At 44.2% G+C, this 19944-nt stretch overlaps 1 protein-coding gene across 1 annotated transcript in view; it reads left to right on the plus strand.

Moving 5' to 3' along the window:
• The window catches only part of LOC117725942 (synaptosomal-associated protein 25-A-like), a 31304-nt gene that overhangs the window by 10794 nt on the left and 566 nt on the right, over positions 1 to 19944 (plus strand). Inside the window, exons 2-7 of the mRNA XM_034525849.1 lie at positions 2286 to 2392; positions 3341 to 3382; positions 9200 to 9248; positions 15091 to 15208; positions 18311 to 18430; positions 19339 to 19483. Of these exons, the coding sequence (XP_034381740.1) occupies positions 2321 to 2392; positions 3341 to 3382; positions 9200 to 9248; positions 15091 to 15208; positions 18311 to 18430; positions 19339 to 19483 (546 nt within the window). The 5' untranslated portion in view covers positions 2286 to 2320. The remainder of the gene's footprint in view (positions 1 to 2285; positions 2393 to 3340; positions 3383 to 9199; positions 9249 to 15090; positions 15209 to 18310; positions 18431 to 19338; positions 19484 to 19944) is intronic.

Here is a 19944-nt window from a genome sequence, read left to right on the forward strand (position 1 = left end):
TTCAGTTTGGCCATCGAAGTTGAAGTTTCGCTAATCTTTTCTTGGATCTCTTTCAACTTAAAAAAGGTTTGGCTGTTAAAATCAACAGAGCAACTGTTTCTTGTCCCGCTTACAACATGGTGGACATGGAAAGGCCTCGCCTCCTCGGCATGATTCCCCCTCTAAAGTAGCCGATCTACGAACGGGAGCTTATTCTGTTGTTGCACCCATTGTAAGGAGCTCTGGGTTACAGCGTCAGCCCAATGGATAAAATGTAAAATGTCAACATAAATATTTTAAAGTGGCATAGCAGACACACAGACCCCCCCCCCCCCCCCCCCCCCCCCCCCCACACACACACACACACACACACACACACACACACACACACACATGGAGAGGGAGAGAGAGAGAGAGAGCACAAAAGAAGGAGAGAAGCACTTTGGAAGGCTGGTGTTTTTTTCCTCCTCCATCTCTCTTCCCGGCACATGTTCAATTATTAACCGTCCTGCCGACTCCGCCGATATGGAGGCAGAGACAGACAGACAAAAGGCGCGGCAGAACAAGGAGATACTTTTATTAAACATCCAGCTGTGGCTCAAACTGACCTTGTGTCTATTCACCTCAGAGACCTCGTGTCAGCGACTGATTGATGGGGCCCTCGGGGCTCCAGCAGAAGGCTAACTTTTAAGGTGGTACATCCACAGAAATCACAGCAGTTCTTTTGCTATTTTACCAGGAAGTTTCATCGGAAGGTGAAAAATGTCAATCCAAACTATACTGGAACAGTACCATAACAACTTGAAGGGAATTTCCCTGGTCCCGTTGCTGCACTGTGTATCGCAGTAGATTAGATTACATTTAGCTTTATTGATCCTCAAGCTAAAAAGCCACCGGGTGGTTAAATTCATATCAAGCCACATTAGACCTAAAATTATGATTTGTGCGATGGAAACAAGAACACATTAGATGTACAAATGAGGTCTGATCGGATTATTAGCATCATTAAGGGCGTAATTGTTCAGAGAAGCGGCGGCGGAGGGAGGTAGAGAAGGAGTGAAGGGAACATAGAGTTCCCTCTGTCTCCTTGGTCCCGACCAGCAGTAGCATGTCGCTCTGTCAGCCTGCAGAATTACAGCGGCATCCATTTTTCATGTACCGTTCCTCCAGCTCCGCTGCGTGTGGCTTCATGAAATACTGTCTGGCAGCGTGTCGGAGGAACAAAAATAGACCGTCGTCTCTGTCCTGACACTTTGTCCCCCAACAGTGATAGAGCTCATCCCTCGCTCATCTCCCTTCACCGATGGATCCAGAGGAGGAAACTCTGGGTCAGCAAGGTGAACTCAGGGGTGTGGCGGCAATCTTTCTCCAAAGGACGGTGTGTTCATTTCGGGGGGGGGGGGGGGTTGGTTGCGTGTGTGTGTGCGTGTGCGTGTGCGACTGCGGGCTGTACACAAAAGCAGAGTCTATTTACCCAAAGTGTTTTAAACAGTAAATTATGCATCACCTGTGCTTACGAGGTAAGAATTCCGTCCCTTTGCTTTGGCTCAGTCGGCAACACTTTGTGCCCTTTTTGTATCTAAAAAAATAAATAAACATTTGCTTCGTTTCCTGTGTTGATGTGTGTATTTGTTTTCATGTGCTGTTGACCGTTGGCGGTATTGGAAAGCTCTCACTTTGTCCAGAACCTTTAAAAGGAACACAGAGAACCTGCGTCGAGTCGTCCTCCCTGCCTCCCACAAAGGAGCTGCTGTTAGTGTGGAGCGCTGCTTTCGTCGAGTGTTAACAGGAGTTCAGGTCTGGTGTGAAAAGCTCTTCACTCTTTTGCTGAAGGACACTTTGACAATGGCTGCTAAATGGAGTGATTGAACCTTCAAGCTTGCTGTTATGGGACAGCATGTCCAACCTTCGAGGTGGGAGATGAGGACAGAAAAGATAACTATAAGCGTTCATTCTTTTGTTTGAAATCTGAACCAGTCTCTCACAGCTCATCACAGGCAGACCGTCTGACTCTATACTGAAGCATCAGAGCTCGGCCTCTAAAATTCACAGATCTGCTGCTCAAGCTGGACTCCCTGGATTGTGTTTCATGTCCCTCTGGTCCCCAGAGGCAACAAACGCCCACCAGCACAGCATTGTTTCACTGCAGGGCTGAACGCCTCGCAGCTAATCCTTTTCACACTCCGGGTCACATGCTGCACTAGGCAACACTTGTCATACTGCTTTATTTTGTTGTGGCATTGCTGTACTAACCCCCCCTCCCCCCCCTCTCTCTCTCTCTCTCCATCTCTCTTTCTTCCTTCCAGTCGTTCTTGTTTGAGGTCAAAGTTCAACAGTCATCATGGCCGACGAATCAGACATGCGCAATGAGCTGGCAGATCTGCAGACACGCGCAGACCAGATAGCCGATGAGGTACAGTGGAACACACAACACACACTTGTGTACTTCTGTGTGACACACACAAACATCTGCTCTAATATTAACAACAAAGATAATACATACAAAATGTTTTGCACATGTGACCCTGTTTCATCTGCTTAAGTGGTTGCTAGTTTTAAGTCTAACTTCCTCAGATATTGATTGTCATATACACTCTTTAAATTGCCCTGGATTTGATTATTAATATGTGTAGCATGTTCTCATCCTCTTAACGACACGAATGTCTCTCCAAACCCTGCAGACTGACAGACACAGCTACTGTAATTTGACCCTCCCTTGTTTTAGCAATTTGTTCTCAAAGTCTCTTTCATTAAGACTATGCTCTTTTTTTTAAGAATGGAAGAACTTTGCCCTTTTTAATGAGTCGAGAGGGGCTCGGGAAGAGCAGATAATTCTGTGCTGCAGAATAATGGAGCAGCTCCAATGGCCTTATTAAACATTCATGAGGAGATAATGCAAGGCCAAGAGGCTCCGTGGATGTGACGGGAGGGGAAGGGAGAAATAAGGAAGTCGGGGATGGTAGGATGGATGGAGATAACGCAGGGGAAAGAGCCAAATGAGGATTAGGAATGAAATGAAATGGTGTTTGGTTTAAGAAACAGAAGAGACTCGAAAGGGGGTCATGAAGAGGGCGGGAAGTTGGCAAACAAAAGGTAGAAATCAGATAATTAATCCTGGGATCAGAGGAGAGAAAGGGAGCGGAATAATCAAGCCTAATTATGTGGCTGAGGACATTCGTCTGTCTACACTTTTCAATACTCTGTCTTTTCTTGCTCACCTCTCACGTGTTTTACACCTTTAAATATTGCTTGAGACGAACCTTCTGATTCATGTTGCCGGTGACGTGCTGTATGTCCTGTATTCGCTCTCTCGGGGACTCTCAGCTAATCATGTGCCCTCTCTCTCTTTCCATCCCTGCAGTCTCTGGAGAGCACTCGGCGCATGCTGTCTCTGGTTGAGGAGGTGAGTTGGCCACTCGTGTGACTGCACAAACAACGGTTTATCGTCCGTATCAGCCCCCTGCCTCATGCTAAGTCATACAGATGCAGCTCCATAGGTTATACAGAGAGTTTAACTTTGCCCCTCAGCTTCACTCGATCTTTATGCTGGAGGTAGGTTGTAGGTGAAGTCCATAAGGAACCGAGGATCCACTAGGAGAGTCAGCTAAGGGATCAGTTCTTGTGCCACTCGGTAAATGAGTCTGCAGCTTCATTCTCAACACTATTGATTTGAAAGGTTAAATACCATCTTGACTCAGCAGAGGAAACCATTACCAGTTAGATACAACTATCTAGATGGAATTGGCACTGCTGACAAACCTTTTGAAACATTCTGATCTATTAAAACAAATACTGTAAAATGATATAATGTAGGGGCAGTACTGTTGTAGCTTTAGAAAACCTTTCACTATGAATTTGATGAGCAAATGGGCAACACTAAAATAAGCTCAGAAACCACTGTCCTGTAACCCAGCTACAGTATATAGACCTGGAAAAGTCAATATTTATTACAAGGACCAAATCCTGCATGGTGCAACAGTGGCTTGTACGGCCCGTTTCACAAAGCAGGACCTCGCTGCATGTGACGCTCTCCTACAGGCTCACGTGTTTGTCTACGTAGAGGAAGACAGGAACTCTTTCATATCGTTTGCATTCGTATTTGGGATACGTTTTTTTTCCGAGCAGATTAAGCTGTTTTCTACCGACATTAGATTACCACGAGCTTGTGAGCGGCCTCTAGTTCCTGCTGCCGGCTTCGGGGACACAGCCGTGCTCCAACCCCTGGACCAGTCGGCGTGTCCTAATGAGACAAAGGGACAGAGGGAGACCTGGGGCCGACCCAAACGGTGGCCCGCTCGGCAGACCGGCCTTTTCACTTGGCTGTGCCTGAATATTTGCCCTTTTGAAGATAATGCCAAGGGAATGCCATTTGGTCGTTTTCGACCGTTAGACTCCGATTTGAAAATGTGCGGCGGTTTGTTAGTGGGGAAATAGCGGAGACAAAAAGCGACTGTGTCATGTTTTGGCTTCTCGCTGACAGCATGCTCTTTATCCCCCTCGCTTAGCATCCCTCCAGAGAGATGAGGCTCAATATAGATTGCAATGTGGCAATAAGGCAGCATGGATTATGGATGAGGCTCAACAGGCCTCTTTATACAATACGGTAGATGTTTTTAAACTGTATCTGGGTTTTTGTATTTACAAAAGGATAATTCGACATTCATTCCTAAAAATAATTATGTTTTGGCCACAAAAACCCAACAAGGGAAAGTAAAATATGGGTGAACTGACTTTGTAGAATAAACCCAACCTTTCCTTCTTTAAGGCTTCTTTCCTTTACTCTTCTCCAACTTTTCTCTCGCATGATCCTCCTCACAGGATCACACCTACACTATACTGCACTGCAGCTCTGACGCTTCCTCTCTTTACTCTTTGTTTCTTCTAATCACCATGATCCTGAAACTCAAGCTCATTCTACTTTTGTACTCCGGTTGAGCTCGGCCTAATGCCTGAAATGTAATTGTACAATCCATGCAGAACCTGAATCGTAATGGGTTCTCATTTGAAAATGCATGACCGTACAGTAGAGAGCGACTTGGTGAAATCAGTTTGTATGGAATACAAATAAACAACCATGGCGTCAAAAATATGACATTCTTTGTTTTAGTTTGTGGTTTAGAGCCGTGATAGTGATACTGACAATGTCGCTCTTGCAGTTAATGCAACATACAACACAGGTTTAAAATAAATAGTATTTGAGCTATATTCTGAACCCACACAATGTTTTGGTTGCAAATACAAAGGATTTGATTTAAATCCCTCTTGTAACTGTATTCTGTAGTGAAGTTTCACTGGAAAAAACGTAGCAGTACAGAAGCTAAAGACGATCTTAATTCGCTGGGACTTTGAGGACATTCTTTGCTGTTTTTTTATCACTGAAATGTCCACAAACATAAAGTCTGTATAACAATGTCAGTTAGACGTCAGACCGTAGAAACACTCACAGGGAGTGATGTCATGTGTCCTTGTCTCGTGCAAATGTGTGACCCGTAATTCATTCTCCAGACCAGTGTGCAGCGTGACCTTTATTTTGCAGATAGCTAGCTTAGCTTAGCCCAAAGACTGGAAACGGGGCCATACAGCTAGCCTCTGTCCAGCAATCCACCTACCAGCAGCTCTAATTACCATGTTAAACCTTGTTTGCTCTAATGACAACTTGTGGAGGTGCTGGTAGGAGCCAGATGCTGTTACCAGGCTATCTAATTTTCATCTCATTTCCCCGTATGTCTACTTAGCCTCGTTGCCTCTTGAGCTGATCAGACACGACATACCAACCTACCATTTTCAGTGAAATGTAACTGATTAACATTGAAGACAGCAACACAATTATGTCATACAAGCAGCATGAATCAAATGTTCGATATCTTAAATGTATCACGCAAAATGTAGTCTGATGAATGAACTTGGTCGTGCAATACATTGTTTTTATCAAGAAAGATCCAGAGATATTGAAGAAAATGGTTATCTTCCCACCGGGCAGGGGACAGAAACGAGAATCCACTCGGTGGGTCTGAATGATCCGAGGCGAGGTGGAAATGAAAAAGAGAAAATGAGACAGAGGGACGAGGGATGAGATGAGGAAAGTGATGAGAAAGATAAACAGAGTTAGAGAGAGGAGCCTGTGAAGGACATCAAGTGCAAACGCAACGCCTCTGTGGGGCAGAGAAACGGGAGATCTGATTTGACGGGCAGCGTCAGGCCTGAAGACAGAGAATGCATTACACAAGAAGGATATGATATTACATTCATCAGGGCTGTTATATCACTGCACTGTTGCTTCGATGAGAAAGAAAATCACAAGTCATTTAATTCCCCCTTTGAGTCTTAAAAACCTTGTGTTTCTATTTATAAAAAGTATAATAATATATTGTGGGTTTTTGTATTGAAAATGGAATCCCACTGGCCGTGTTTTTTTAGCTTTTATGTGGTGAGGTTTTGTAATTTAAAGACTAGAGGATGCTTCATGATGGATACTTTGTTGTAGAGTGATGATGTTCACCAAATGGTTTGAATGGGATTCTCTGAGGAGAAAAGATCCCCCGAGGCTTCAGAGCAATATTTTGACATTTTAGGCTCATTTGGTTTCTTGCTAAAAATTAGACGAGAAGATCGATACCGCTTTCATCTTAGCATAGCATAGCGCAAAGACCGAAAATAAGGGAGAGACTACAAGCAGCAGTTTTTGGTTCCAAAGTCTCTGCTGGTTGCCTGACAGTAATCTCACTGTGACGACAAGGCTTTGGTTATTTATGGATTAAACAAATGTGTCAATAAGTGCACTTTCTTGGTGCTTGTAGGTGGATTGTAAGCCGGGCACGATGTTTAAATGATGCTAAGCTAAGCTAATCAGCTGTAGCTATATATCTACTGGATGGATAAGAGAGTGGTGTCGATATTCTCATCTGACTATCGGAAAGAAAGGATTTTTATTTTTTACATCTTCAGATAATTAAAGCAAATTAAGCAAATTCCCATTACGTTTAAATGCAAACGACTGAATCTAAAAGGTGTGATCTACATACATGTTTACCCGTGTTTAAAATATGTGTACCAAGACTGTGTTATTCACTCTCAAATGCTTTATAAAAGATTTCTATCGACAGTCAATCTTGGACATTCTAATGAAAGAAATTGCAAAACTGCGGTGTTCAAAACGGTTCAACCAACCCATCAAATGATTCATTTATTTCCATCATGTAAAGCTTCATTGGATTTGTGTTTATCGGATATCGCCTCAGGTGGTTGTCTGACCAATAGCAGGGCAGAAGCGCTCGTCTCCACAGTGACTGAATTAGAATAGATTCCAGGAGACATCTCAATGAAAAGATCAATACCAGGACTCTGTCTTAATGTCAACGGACCAGTTGCCCTCTTTCTTTATATTGCTCTTTGTTCGACGTTTTTCTTTCCCTCAATGATTACAATTAGATTTATGTCTTTTATGGCGGGGAAAGTGACACTGATAATGTTTACTTTAAGGATTGTAACCGATACGGACAGCACCGTAAATCTTTTAGAAACACCTTTAAATCACGTCACCTTCGAGACAACATAGACTGTAGGGCGGAAGTGAAGAAGAAAGAAAGAGACATTGGTTTAAAAATATTAATCTCTATTAATCTCTTGAAAACACCGGTTTCCTGGGCAGAAAACTATTTTGGGAAAAACTGCAAAAAAAGGTCCTAACCGGAGACTCTGAGACTCAACGACCTGTGTGTGTGTGTGTGTGTGTGTGTGTGTGTGTGCGTGTGTGTGTGTGTCAAATGAGCCATACAGAAATATGTGATGTCATCTTACCCGACTACGCCAGTTGGCGTGTTCCGATATCCTGTCCTGTAGTTCAGGACCTCGCATGTCTTGTGGTTTCCCATGATTCCTGGCGGGGTAAACAAGCAGTTCTTCAACGGGCTTTAAAAACGTGTATCTGCAAACATTAGCTCTGCAGAGGTTTCTGTTCGCTGAGGATTATTTGTAATGATCATTTATTAGTTCACAAAGCTCATGTGAACACACCGCTCCTCTGCTGCTAATTGGATGTTTCAGGACGATCCCATTAGCTCTCACACCGATCCAGATCCACGGCCGCTGGCAGACTTCTGCCGCAGTGGGTTCGATTGGTACTAATATCAGTGGCACGTCTGACTGGCCTCTGGCGCTGGTCTCCGTCTATCACTGCTCCAAGAAGGTCAGAGCGCACTTTGATCCAAAATAGCTGATGCGTGAACCGAACGGCCTTTGGTTTTTAATGTCTGCCAGAGGAAGCCTCGGGCTCACGGGGAGCACGAAACTGTTGTTTTGTCGGATGTGCGACGGTTAACGCGGTTATTGTGTGCTCACTGAAGGGTGGTGTTATGCGACGACGGCCAGGCCCGCGCGTGCACGGAGGAATAACTGTGCGTGTCTGCGCGAGCGTTCGTGTTTTGCACGTGCACGCCTGTGTGTTTGAGCGGGCGCCCACTTTGTGCGCCAAATCAGGATGTTACATTACTGGAGCTCTGTCAACAAATGTCTGGTACCAGCCCAGTGAACATGACAAATATAGCACGCGCCATTTGGTGGACGGGTTTATGACGGGCGGGGGAAAAAAAAAACTGTGCAAGGATTCACACATGAATATATATTCGTGGCTTTTTTGAGATTTTCTCTCGAGGCTTTTGTCCTGTTGTGTAAGTCAGCAAATATTCTTGCTTTGCACCTCCCATGGACCAAGGCTCCTCATTGGTTACTTTAGTGCACAAAAAGGAGAATACTGTACTGCATGTGTCCATCCTCTAGCTTAAAAGACGTAATACTAATGATGAGCCGTGTTTATTTCCTCTGGAGTGATTCATTCCCATGATTCGGATCCATTCTTGGGTCAAATGTAATTAATCAAATTCTTTTTTTTTTTTTTTTACTGATGGCTGTTTCAATTTAGAAAGGAGTAGTTTGAGATTATGGAAAATAATTGTATTTGCTGAGATTATTGTTACCACTCTCATTGTCTGAGTGACTTTTGACATTTCCCCAAAATGCCCCTTTAAAATCAAGCTGTCTCCATTTCCACGCTCCAGAACAGTGATTTCAGACTGTAATCTGATCCACCTCTGGTTTCCTGATAGCTCTGCTCTGTTAACCTTCACTGCTCTGTCACATTGTATTCCTCGTTTCCCAACTTCTCTTCTTCTCTCTCTTTTTTCCCCAACTTCTCTTCTTCTCTCCCTTCCTGTCTGTCTGTCAGAGTAAAGATGCCGGCATCAGGACTCTGGTCATGTTGGATGAGCAGGGAGGTAAGTTGAGAGGGAGAGAGATCACTGAACACTGTCTCTCTCACATCTGTCTGAACTTGACGTCTGCTCTACTACCGATTCTCTCTATGCTGTATAATGGGCGAGTCGCCATCACCAGTACGTCCAGTATAACGCAGTAGTAGTCCCAGTCAAACGTACAGAGGACCTTTATGGTTCTTTAATTACAAAAGTAGAAGGGCAGTTTATTTCGTTGTGAGCTTCAGCCTTTAAAGGGGTCGGCTGTAGTTCAGTGAGGAGAGTGGTTGTCCCGTAACCACAAGGTGCCCGGTTCGACTCCCGCTCTCCCCGTTAGTTAGCATGTCGAAGTGTCCTTGAGCAAGACACTGAGCCCCCAGTTGCTCCCCGGGCTCCACTGCCCAACTAAGGATGGGTCAAATGCAGAGAAGATTTTCCCCACGGGGATCAAAAAAGGATATATTATTAAAAGTAACCTCCGCTGCAGTCTGATGATTATACTGGATGGGACTGTTGAGCCAGCCTTCTGCTTCGCCTCCCTATTACAGTGCTGCGCTTTTATTCTTCCTGTATTGCAAATGCATATACATGTATATTGAGTTCATCTCACTCATTATGTTTTATCGTTATTATCTAAATGCTTTTTATTATTAGAAAGCGGATATAAACCGCTTTAAACTTCAGCTATACTTTACCATTCTCTTTCCTCTGAAGGGAAACAATGATCAGTTAGACCGGTAAAGTCAAACAAACTATCTTTCTCGTATTCCTCCACATCTTCTCCAGTTCTACCCAAATTATGGCTTGAGCCACCATTAAAGGGCCAGTGTGAAGCATTTCAGGGGATCTATTGGCAGAGATGGAATACAATAGTAATAAGTATGTTTTCCTTAGTGTATAATCAACTGGAAATAAGAATCGTTGTGGTTTCATTAGCTTAGAATAATTGGTTTTGATCTACTTAGAGCTGATCTACAGAGTCTGCCGTGTTTCTACGGCAGCCCAGAACGGACAAACCAAACAGCGGCTCTAGATTGGGCCGCTTTTCCCATTTTCTACACGCTTGGCTACATGCTTTCCTGCCAGATGCAACCAAATCCTACACACTGTTGCTTTCGGAATTAAAGGAGCACTCCGCCAATACGGGAACTCAGCCAGTGAAGAACGGTTACACAAAGTCCAGTTTAGAAGTCACTCCGGTGATGTTGGGCTCTAACAAAGGACGCTAACGAATTTGCATGATGAGGAATGCAGGATTGTATTTGGGAGCGCAATACTACATTTAGTTTGTGTAATAAAAGTAATAATATCACCAGTATTGTTCATGACCACAGTATAGAAGTTGCTAAAAATGTGCCAACACTTGTGTAACGTTACTATAATATTCCTACAAGAACTCTGTCGGGACTAAGAGAATATATATATTCTTCCATTTCTAATATCACTTTCACATTCGCTTATAGTAACTCGTGATTTTGCTGTGTTTATGTATATAAACGCAAAATACGCAAAATACACACACCTCGTGAGTTAAGGATATTTCTCACATATGATATCAGTATAACGCTGTGGCAGCTGAAGTCGCTCATTAAACACCCACATCGGGTTCAGCACGCTCAGCACGGTGTGACTGGCCTTCACTGCCACGAGCGACAATAGTCCACACCGTAATTGATCCGGCATCAACGGGAATGCATGCCACATGTGTGTGTGTTTATCAATATCCACTGGTACTGTGTAAAACTAGCAACAACAACAACAAAAACAGCATCTGCACTGTCAACTACAGTATGAATAACATCAGCAGCACTACCGCCTTATCCTTTACTTTAAAATTAGCGGTTTTGGAGCTTCTGTTACATAACCAGCTTTTTTACTTATCAAAACAACTTGTGCATCAGATCTTTTGTTTTATTTTCCACTCGTGCAGTACTTCAGCCCTCGTAGACTGTCGCACAGTGGAACCAACTGTCCCTGAGAGAAACAATGCCAGCCGGCGCTAATTCAAAATGCATTCTACAGCTTATATAACTGACTCAACTATGTCCAACTAAATTAATTATAACATCTCTTTAAATACATAAAAGACTACCAGGTCCCCTGAAACCGCAAAGCAAACGCAAGGTCAGATAGACACTGTAGGAACACCAGATACATATTCCATGATATGAAATCTTTTTTAGACATATCTTCCTTTTTTGGGTTTTAAATCAGTCAAATAAAAAATAAAATAGGGTGCAATCTTATGGGCTCCTTCTGTGGCCCCGTGGTGAGTGTGGGCCCTCGTTCTCGGGTGCCCCCCCCCACCACCCACCATAAACATTCCACTATTGGCTTGTGCTTCGCTCCATGCGTGAACGAGCAGCCTAATTGGCCTGTCAAAAGAACAGATAGCCTGTTTCTCCTCCCTCTCTTCCTCCCTCCCTCCTGTCTTCTTCCCTCCAGAGTCGCGGCTGCGTCGGCGCACGGCTCGCTGCTGTTAGTGCAGGACAGCAATCAATTCACAGATTTAAATTACCTCTGCCTCTCGGCAAATGTCCTCTTAACCCGATATCCCCATCTTTTCTCTCTCTCTCTCTCTCTCTCTCTCCGTTTCCCGTCTTCCTCTTCTTTTTTTTCTCTGTCCCACGATCCTTCTCTGCTTTCTCAGCAGCCTCGACTCTCATTCCCTTTGGCTTTTCTCTCCTGACCTCTACACGTTCTTTCCTCTCCGGCTCCTTTTCCCTGGAGATCACATTGGTTACAGTAATGATGAAGCTCTTTTCTTGTCTTCTTTCACTCTGTCTCTCCTGCCCCCCCCCGACCCTCCCTCCCGTTTACAATGGCCGCCAAACTAAGAATTCCCTCTAATATCGCCATGAAAGAAAAACAAAGCTCATAAGTAATAGCCACCCATGTGCGTGGCCATTAATACTGTCTTGTTGAGCCGTAAACTGGCGTGCAACTAATCCCTCTGCCCTTTACACACGCAGGTCATACCGTGGACATTTTTCATTTCTTGCAGTGATGTATTACCCGTGGTAAAGGTGCAGCTAATGAGTCCCTCCCTGCTCGGCTATTACATGCATGTTGACCTGTATTACAGGGCTGATGGATTGCAGCTCGGAGCACTAACCATCGGTGGGGTTAAATCTCCTGCAGGTTGTAAAAGTGGTGGACTCACAAATCAAACGCATCCATGTGACTATGCAACAGTCAGAGCTAGTGACTTAGTATTAAACATTGAGAAAGAGCATTTATAGTGGTGGTGGCATTTATAAGGAGGTGGTTTGGGTCCAATTAACACAGGACTTTCAACCACCAGACTGGTGTTCGGCAACGCGTGTCCCAACACGTTGTTGTGGTTTTGTTGCCTAAACCTAACGTTCGTAATGTTTTCCGAAACCTAACTACGTGGTTTTGGTGCGTTAACCTACTGTTCGTAGGTACCGTTGCCTTAACCCAATAACCTAGTTATTTTAAGGCCTAACATAACCTGTACTAAATTCTACCTGTACGTAGTTATTTAAAAGTCAATGATGGTGTCTTTCCTAAACCTAACAAAGTGGTTTTGTTGCCTAAACCTAAACTTTCATTTTGTAATGTTGCGTCGTCCCGAGCAACACCAAAAAGTAGACACCGGACAAGCGCGTCCGATTATACAAAAAACAACAGATTGCTTTGTGACTATTACACAAACAGCTGTGAGACTATGTTGCATTAAACCTGCTGCTCCGGATATTTTACGTGTGGGGGGTGGGGGAGGGGATTCCCATTTGAAGTTTTTTATTAAACACTACTCTCCTGAATAATGTAACAATCTGGTAGGTGTGCGTCATGGCCACCAGTTCTAATTATTTCAACTTTGTTTCTGTGAAATCATGCAGTGTCCGTCACCGTGGCGTGGCACACGACTCAAAACTCTACAATGCTCCTCGAGCAGCTGTTGCATAGAGAAGAAGCTCGTCAGAGGCGCGAATCAAAGTGCTAACAAAGCGCTAACAAATTCTAACGTTTTGTCGGTGCAGTTGAGAAAACCAAGAATTTAAAACAGTTTTTTTTTTCCATTCTTCTCACCACTGTCATCATCAGCTTTCGCCCACGTTCAAGGCGACCAGATCATTCAATTCTTGGAATATCGCATTCGTCAGACATAAAAACTGGAAATGTAATGATGATTTGACATGCTGCTGGGTCAGAGAGTCCCCAGATGGAACATTTCACCTGGGACTGAACGCTCGGGGCCTTTGCGCCAATGAGTTGTGCGCCCTCATTGGTTAAACCTCTGTCTGACTATGGGAGAGGAGGGAAGGGGGGGGCTCTCACACGATAATCCTCAGACGGCTTGAGAGAAGCCAGGTTGGCCCGGCTGTCCGAAGCTAAGGAGATAAACAATGACTCTCTCTCGCTCACGTTCGTTCCTTCTCTACTCAATCCCTCACTCACACTGCCATGGGATTACCGCTGGAGGCCATTTAGTTGTCGTCTACTACTGACCCGTCCAGTTCTACCATCCAGTCCAGTTAGCAAGAAAAATTCATCTTAATCCCTCCTCCTGATCCTCTCGCCTCAGCTTTTAAGAACTGTCTAAGATTTCGCTCCATTTATTTAGCGCTCTGTGTAAACAGCTCGGGCTCATAGAGAGAGAGTGAAATAAATGAAACAGATTGCGAAACCTTCCCAGGTCGAGTGGTGCCATCTTGTATTCTGGCAATCCCTCCTGTGGCTGTTACAGCTTTCATGATCATGAAATTGACCCTGATGGCAGAGATCTGCACAGCCGACGCAGAGGTCGAGCAAGGTCGTTGTTTACGATCACACGTGGTGACTGAATCCCGGTAACAGTCTGCTTCGCTCCAACCCACTGGATCAGCAGCACTCAGTCCAATAGATCTTGAGCCAGTGTTTTATGGCCATCTGTGTCCTCTTGCACTACAATGTGACTAATCCAACCTGAGGAGTTGTTCTTCCCCTGGCAGACAAAGGGCCCCTTTCCACTGATGGAGATTACTGGTATCCTGTCCTACAACCATTAACCAGTCGGAGAGAGAGAGAGAGAGAGAATTCAACCTTGAATCAGAGCTTTTTATAGCTCTGTGCCCCTCGGACTATCTAAGTGAGGAAGCATCGGTCACTTCGCGTGCCTGAATCGATTTTGCCTGCTCATTTATTCAATTGCTTTTACGCGCTCCCGCCTACCACGGCCTCCCAGTGACGTGCAGTAGTACTCAGAATCAACATCCAGCACCACATGAGGCGTGCAGGCTAACGACGCAGCCGCTCAGACGAAATACTTACTTAGAGAAGCGGTGTGTCACTTTGGATGGAGGTAGGAGACAAAAGCTGTCGGAACCCCCTGTAGATTTCCAAGGAAATAAATTCATCCATAGCCCGCTTTGCCGTCTGCTACCAAAGTCAAAACCACTCTTTGCCTCTCTTGCACCGTAGCGTAGTGCGCCAACCCTGGAAAAACCAACCAGTCAAATTTATTTCACTGCTCTCATGCCTTTTATCCTCACCAGAGCAACTTGATCGCATGGAAGAGGGCATGAACAAGGTGAACGCAGACCTGAAGGAGGCCGAGAAAGATATAAAAGATATAGGACAATGCTGTGGGCTGATATGCCCATGTATTAAAAAGTAGGTACCGGCCAGGAGCCCCGAGCTTCTGCCTGTCCAGTGCTGGTGGTGGTGGTGGTGATGTCTGATGTCTCTCTTGTCACAGTCAATGTCTTTTTTTGTCTCTTCTCCTCTGTTCACCCTCTCTACTACCCCACCCCTCCCCCACCCTACCCCACCCTGCAACATCTTCCACCTCTCTTCTCTTCTCACGTGCTTTCGTTCTTTTGCTGGAAAAACAAAAAAATGACAATGTGTTGGTAATCAGAACAACTGGAACGCATCGAGGAGGGGATGGACCAAATCAATAAGGACATGAAGGATGCAGAAAAGAATTTGAACAATCTAGGACAGTTCTGTGGTCTATGTTCATGTCCCTGTAACAAGTAGGTGCTGCCTGTGTCGCCTGACTGCATGTGTTTCAGTGCCTGCCTTCCTGCCTCTCTATCCGCCCGTCTGCTTCTGGTGTGTTAGAGCATGGTGACCTGTGGTGTGAGCGGTCGGGCCCATAGCCACGACAGCAACCACAACAGCAACAACAACAACACGCTCCCGGAACAGGCACCAGTGCTGCATGCGTGTGTGTGTGTGTTAAGAGTGTGTGTCATGTGAGAGAGTGTGTGTGCTTGCATGCATGAACAACATAAACATCTGCACGACAGGTTCCAAGTTTTTTTTTTTTGCTGTTTGTCATCAACCAAAAAAGCCCTTCATTCCACATTGGATTAGAGATTCTCTTCCAGCAGGTAGCGGCATCAGCAGGGATCTGGGCCCCGGCACCCACCACCACCACCACCACACCCCTCTGAACCCCACCCAAGCCCAGCAGCATAATGCAGTCATGCTGTGCACAAAGTCTAACCAAAGAATAAATCAACTAGTTGCCTTCTCCACTGAATTACTCATTTTAATTGTATCCATTTTGTTGCCATTTGTAAAAAAAAAAAACTAATTTTGTTGGTGTTTTACATGTTTTTATATGAATTAATTAATTGATTACCTGGGGCTCTTGCAGTCCATTAAAATAAATACTCTCATTCTCCTTCTTGCCAAGTTAGATGAGAAGATTGCTACTGCTCTGCAGGCTGTGCTATACGTATGTAGCGTAGCTTAGCACAAAAACTGGAAACAGGGGGAAGTAGCTAGCCATACTTGTTCAAAGCTAACAAAATCCATCCTACCAGCATAACTAATGTCATTAATTAACACGGTGTGTCTTGTTTGTTAAATATGGTCAACAAACACGTTGTTGCAGTTAACATTTACATTGTTGTATTAATTAAACAAACAAGATATAACCTGTCAATTAGTGAGCTTTAGAAATAGACTCTTTTTTTTTCTTTTGAGGAGAGCCAGGCTAGCTGTTTCCACCGGTTTCCAGCTGTTGTGCTAAACTAAGCTAGCTGTCTGCTGGTCGTACCTCAGACTTCTTTACTCCCTGCAGGAAAGCAAATGTGCATATTTCTCAAAAATATCCAACTGTCCCTTTCAGCGTGTAGTATTTTTTGAGTCCCAGTTCTTAGATGTGGTGATTGATTAATTTATTCTTGACTGTATGCTATTTTCTACATTGTTCAGACTGTAGGCCATCAGCACATGAACTGGTTCCTTTGCAAGCCAGCCTCAACATCAGTTAGGGCATCTTTACCGATGTGAAGGTGATTTCATCACCAGTCCAGTAACTTAATAATCCAACACAGGCGGTAAAACAAATTCTAAAATGTCTAACTTAGCTTTTACACACCAACTTTGGCAAATGACCCCCAAATTACAAGTTGTAACCATAGGATGCTTCAGTTGGCCCCTGCCTGTCTTCCCCAAGGACTGTCATACAAGAGCGAGGTGAACTTGAGCACACTCAACGTCAGGGGCTACCGTTTAAATATTAAAGCTCTTACATCATGTATTTGTAATGTGAAAGCTTCGTTATGAAGGTGGATTCCCCCGTTTTGCCCAATTCCTGTGTGATCTGATCTCTGGCCCTCCTCAACAGCCAAACTATGGCAACTGAGTCATGTCTGAGCGTACTATACTCTGGGACCAATACACGTACTGTATACAGTTGTCTATCTCAGAGCTATAGAAAACACAAGGGGCTGACAAACCAAGAACAAAATGTCTATATGTTGGTTATTTTTGGTGGGTTTGCAGCAGGATGTTTTGCGATGCGACATGCGAAAACATCTTAACAACAGACGATTCTTCTCTCCAAAACAGGGCTGAGCAGGATTCTTGACACTAGCACATGCAACTAATCTGCTTTATCACAGCCGTCATTTTGTAGCAGTTGGTGTTTGTTTAATAGTCACCACCTGATTATGTTGTTGTTGCTTCCTGTTATGAAGGTATATTAGCAGTTTGCTGCCTCCACCTGGTCCATTTTTGGTCCTGCTTCCATACGTGATTGTTTTTGGGTTCAGATCTTGTCTATTCTATAGCTCTTTGGTCCTCCCTCTCACAAACCATTTGTTATGTGATCCTGTGGTTGTGGTCATGTGTTTCATCTCATATACACGTCTTTATATGCCAGGGTCAAATAGCATGTGAAAAATAATTCTTGCTTGTTGTTATAAACTGGAGCACCTGGTGAGCAGCACAGTGCTCGCCTTTCATTGATGAGTGACCAAATACCGATTTTTGATTTGGGCTGATTTCCGCTCATCAGATGCTCCAAGCATAATAAAACAAATGCTAAGAATTGGATTTGCCTATTTGACTGTATACAGTGTATCATCCTACATCCAGATGAAATGAAGGGCTCATCACTAATACGACTGTATTACTTAGTCATGCATGCAATATGATCACCATTCAATCACTGTTTTTTATTGTTATTTCTTTTTCCTGAAAACATGGTTTTCCACAAGGGATCTAACTGCTCGGCTTTCTTTCACTAGATACATCGTGTGTCTGATCCTGCTCCTTCTTTGCGTGTTTCCCCCTCCGCCCTCGTGTTAAACGTTGTGTACCATGTCTTCCGCCTTGCACGTCCTCTCGACTTTGCACGTGTGTCCCTTCCGGCCGGAGGCTGGTCATTATGTGTTCTGTGTTTGTGCTCTTCTGTATGTGCTCGTGGTGGGAGATGGTTTTACCTTCTCAGGAGAACCTTTCGAACACGGCTTGTTGTGCTCGTATTCGATGGATCTGCATGTCAGATCAATTATTCACAGATTGCAAACACGTATGTAGGTGCAGCATACCCGGCAGGCTGCTTCTAGCAGGCTAATTGGCTGGACAATTACATGACACATTCCAAACACACAGTATGTGAGTTTTGAATATTGTGAATTGATAGAAAACATGCACTCACATGGATATGCATATGCAAAACCTCATATGCACGACTAGTCTTGGTAATGTTCACAAACAAGTGCAAAACACACACACACACACACATATATATATATATATATATATATATATATATATATATACACAAGCACACCGCAGCAGTTAAACTGGCTCTGACTGAAATGTGTGTGTGGTAGGATTAAGGGCGGGGGCCAGGCCTGGGGAGCGAACCAGGATGGAGTGGTGAACAGCCAGCCGGGTGCTCGAGTGATGGACGAACGTGAACAGATGGCCATCAGCGGGGGCTTCATCCGCAGGTAAGTAATGTGTGTGTGTGTGTGTGTGTAGGTGTCCCTCTGTGTGTGTAGCTGGCAGTCTTGCTGATTTGTGTGTGTTTGCATAAGTGCTGGTTTGTGTGATATTGTTTACGTGATATTATATAAGACTAATCCTGGAATAGGTCGCCCCATTCGGACTCATCTTGACACTTCTTCACCATCACTATGGACACAGTGTCAGTTGCTCACCTGTGTTTTCATACAATTCCCCCCGAATTTTTTACCTCAATTCACCGTGTTATTTTGAGGCTTACGGATTGAAGGACTGTGCAGAAGGACCGGGACGCAATAAGGGTTCAATACAGCAAAGTAAAAAAACAACTAAATTGCAACAGATTTGATGGATATGGGTTGTTTCCAGCCTATCTCGCTTGTGACCACTTCAAATAAATGTCTACTTTCAATCCGCCTCCCCATCACTAGTGTCAGAAGTCTAAAAGTTGAACCCTAAACTTTGTCGTTGGAAAACATTTTCAAAACTTATTAAAAAAAGCAATGAATTCAAATGTGTGTAGCAGAGCTGAGTCTTAAACATCTTGTGACCTCTTGAGTACGACTATGACATGTGATCTCAGCCTTGTGGATCCAGGAGAATTATCAGGGAAAACTGGACTCTCACAGAGTGAAGTAGAGTGCTGTCCATGGTACTGAATCTCCAGACTGCTCATAAAATGTGTGATGTAAAGTGTGCCATGTGGTCATATAACACATTTGAATTCCAAGAACATTGTGATTTATTATTTACTGACTTATTTACTTTATAGACATATGGTGTACACTGCTGCGCACCGTGCCACCCCATTTTAGTGAGGCTTGTGCTCTCCAGCACAATGTGATCGATCCCAACATGATCTTTTTTCCCGCTTCCCTCCTCCTGTGTGCTCCAGGGTAACAGAGGATGCCCGGGAGAACGAGATGGATGAGAACCTGGAGCAGGTGGGCGGGATCATTGGCAATCTGCGTCACATGGCCCTGGACATGGGCCAGGAGATTGACACCCAGAACCGCCAGGTCGACAGGATCATGGAGAAGGTATCACTCAATGAGACTATCAGATTTAATCTGGAGGGAAAGATTGCGTCATTTCTAGGGAAGTGCAGGACTTTGATGTAGTTGCCTCTTCGGCGTTCTAAATTCATACGTATTGGTGGAAATAAGTCTGATTTGAGTTGTTACTAGGCAACAACCTGTCCTAGTTGGTGGGCCAGCAGAGTAAACGTTTCATCATAGGTGGATAAAGGAGAGTTTACATTTAGAGGTGTGATGCTCTAAATATTGGCAATATGGATCTACAGTGTGAGGATCAAGAAGGAATTTTGTCGTATTAAAAGGCCTATAAATAACCATTTATTGGCCTTTATCAATGTAATCTCATAATTGTGGGTTAAGTAATTAAACGAAAGGCAGGAAATCTAGAGCATATGCTAGCTAATCTATGGAGTATTTAGCTGATGTTTAGCATGGATTACATGCTCAGCACTAGGCTATGTAAC

This window comes from Cyclopterus lumpus, chromosome 3 (assembly GCF_009769545.1).
Source record: "Cyclopterus lumpus isolate fCycLum1 chromosome 3, fCycLum1.pri, whole genome shotgun sequence".
NCBI classification, from domain to species: domain Eukaryota; kingdom Metazoa; phylum Chordata; class Actinopteri; order Perciformes; family Cyclopteridae; genus Cyclopterus; species Cyclopterus lumpus.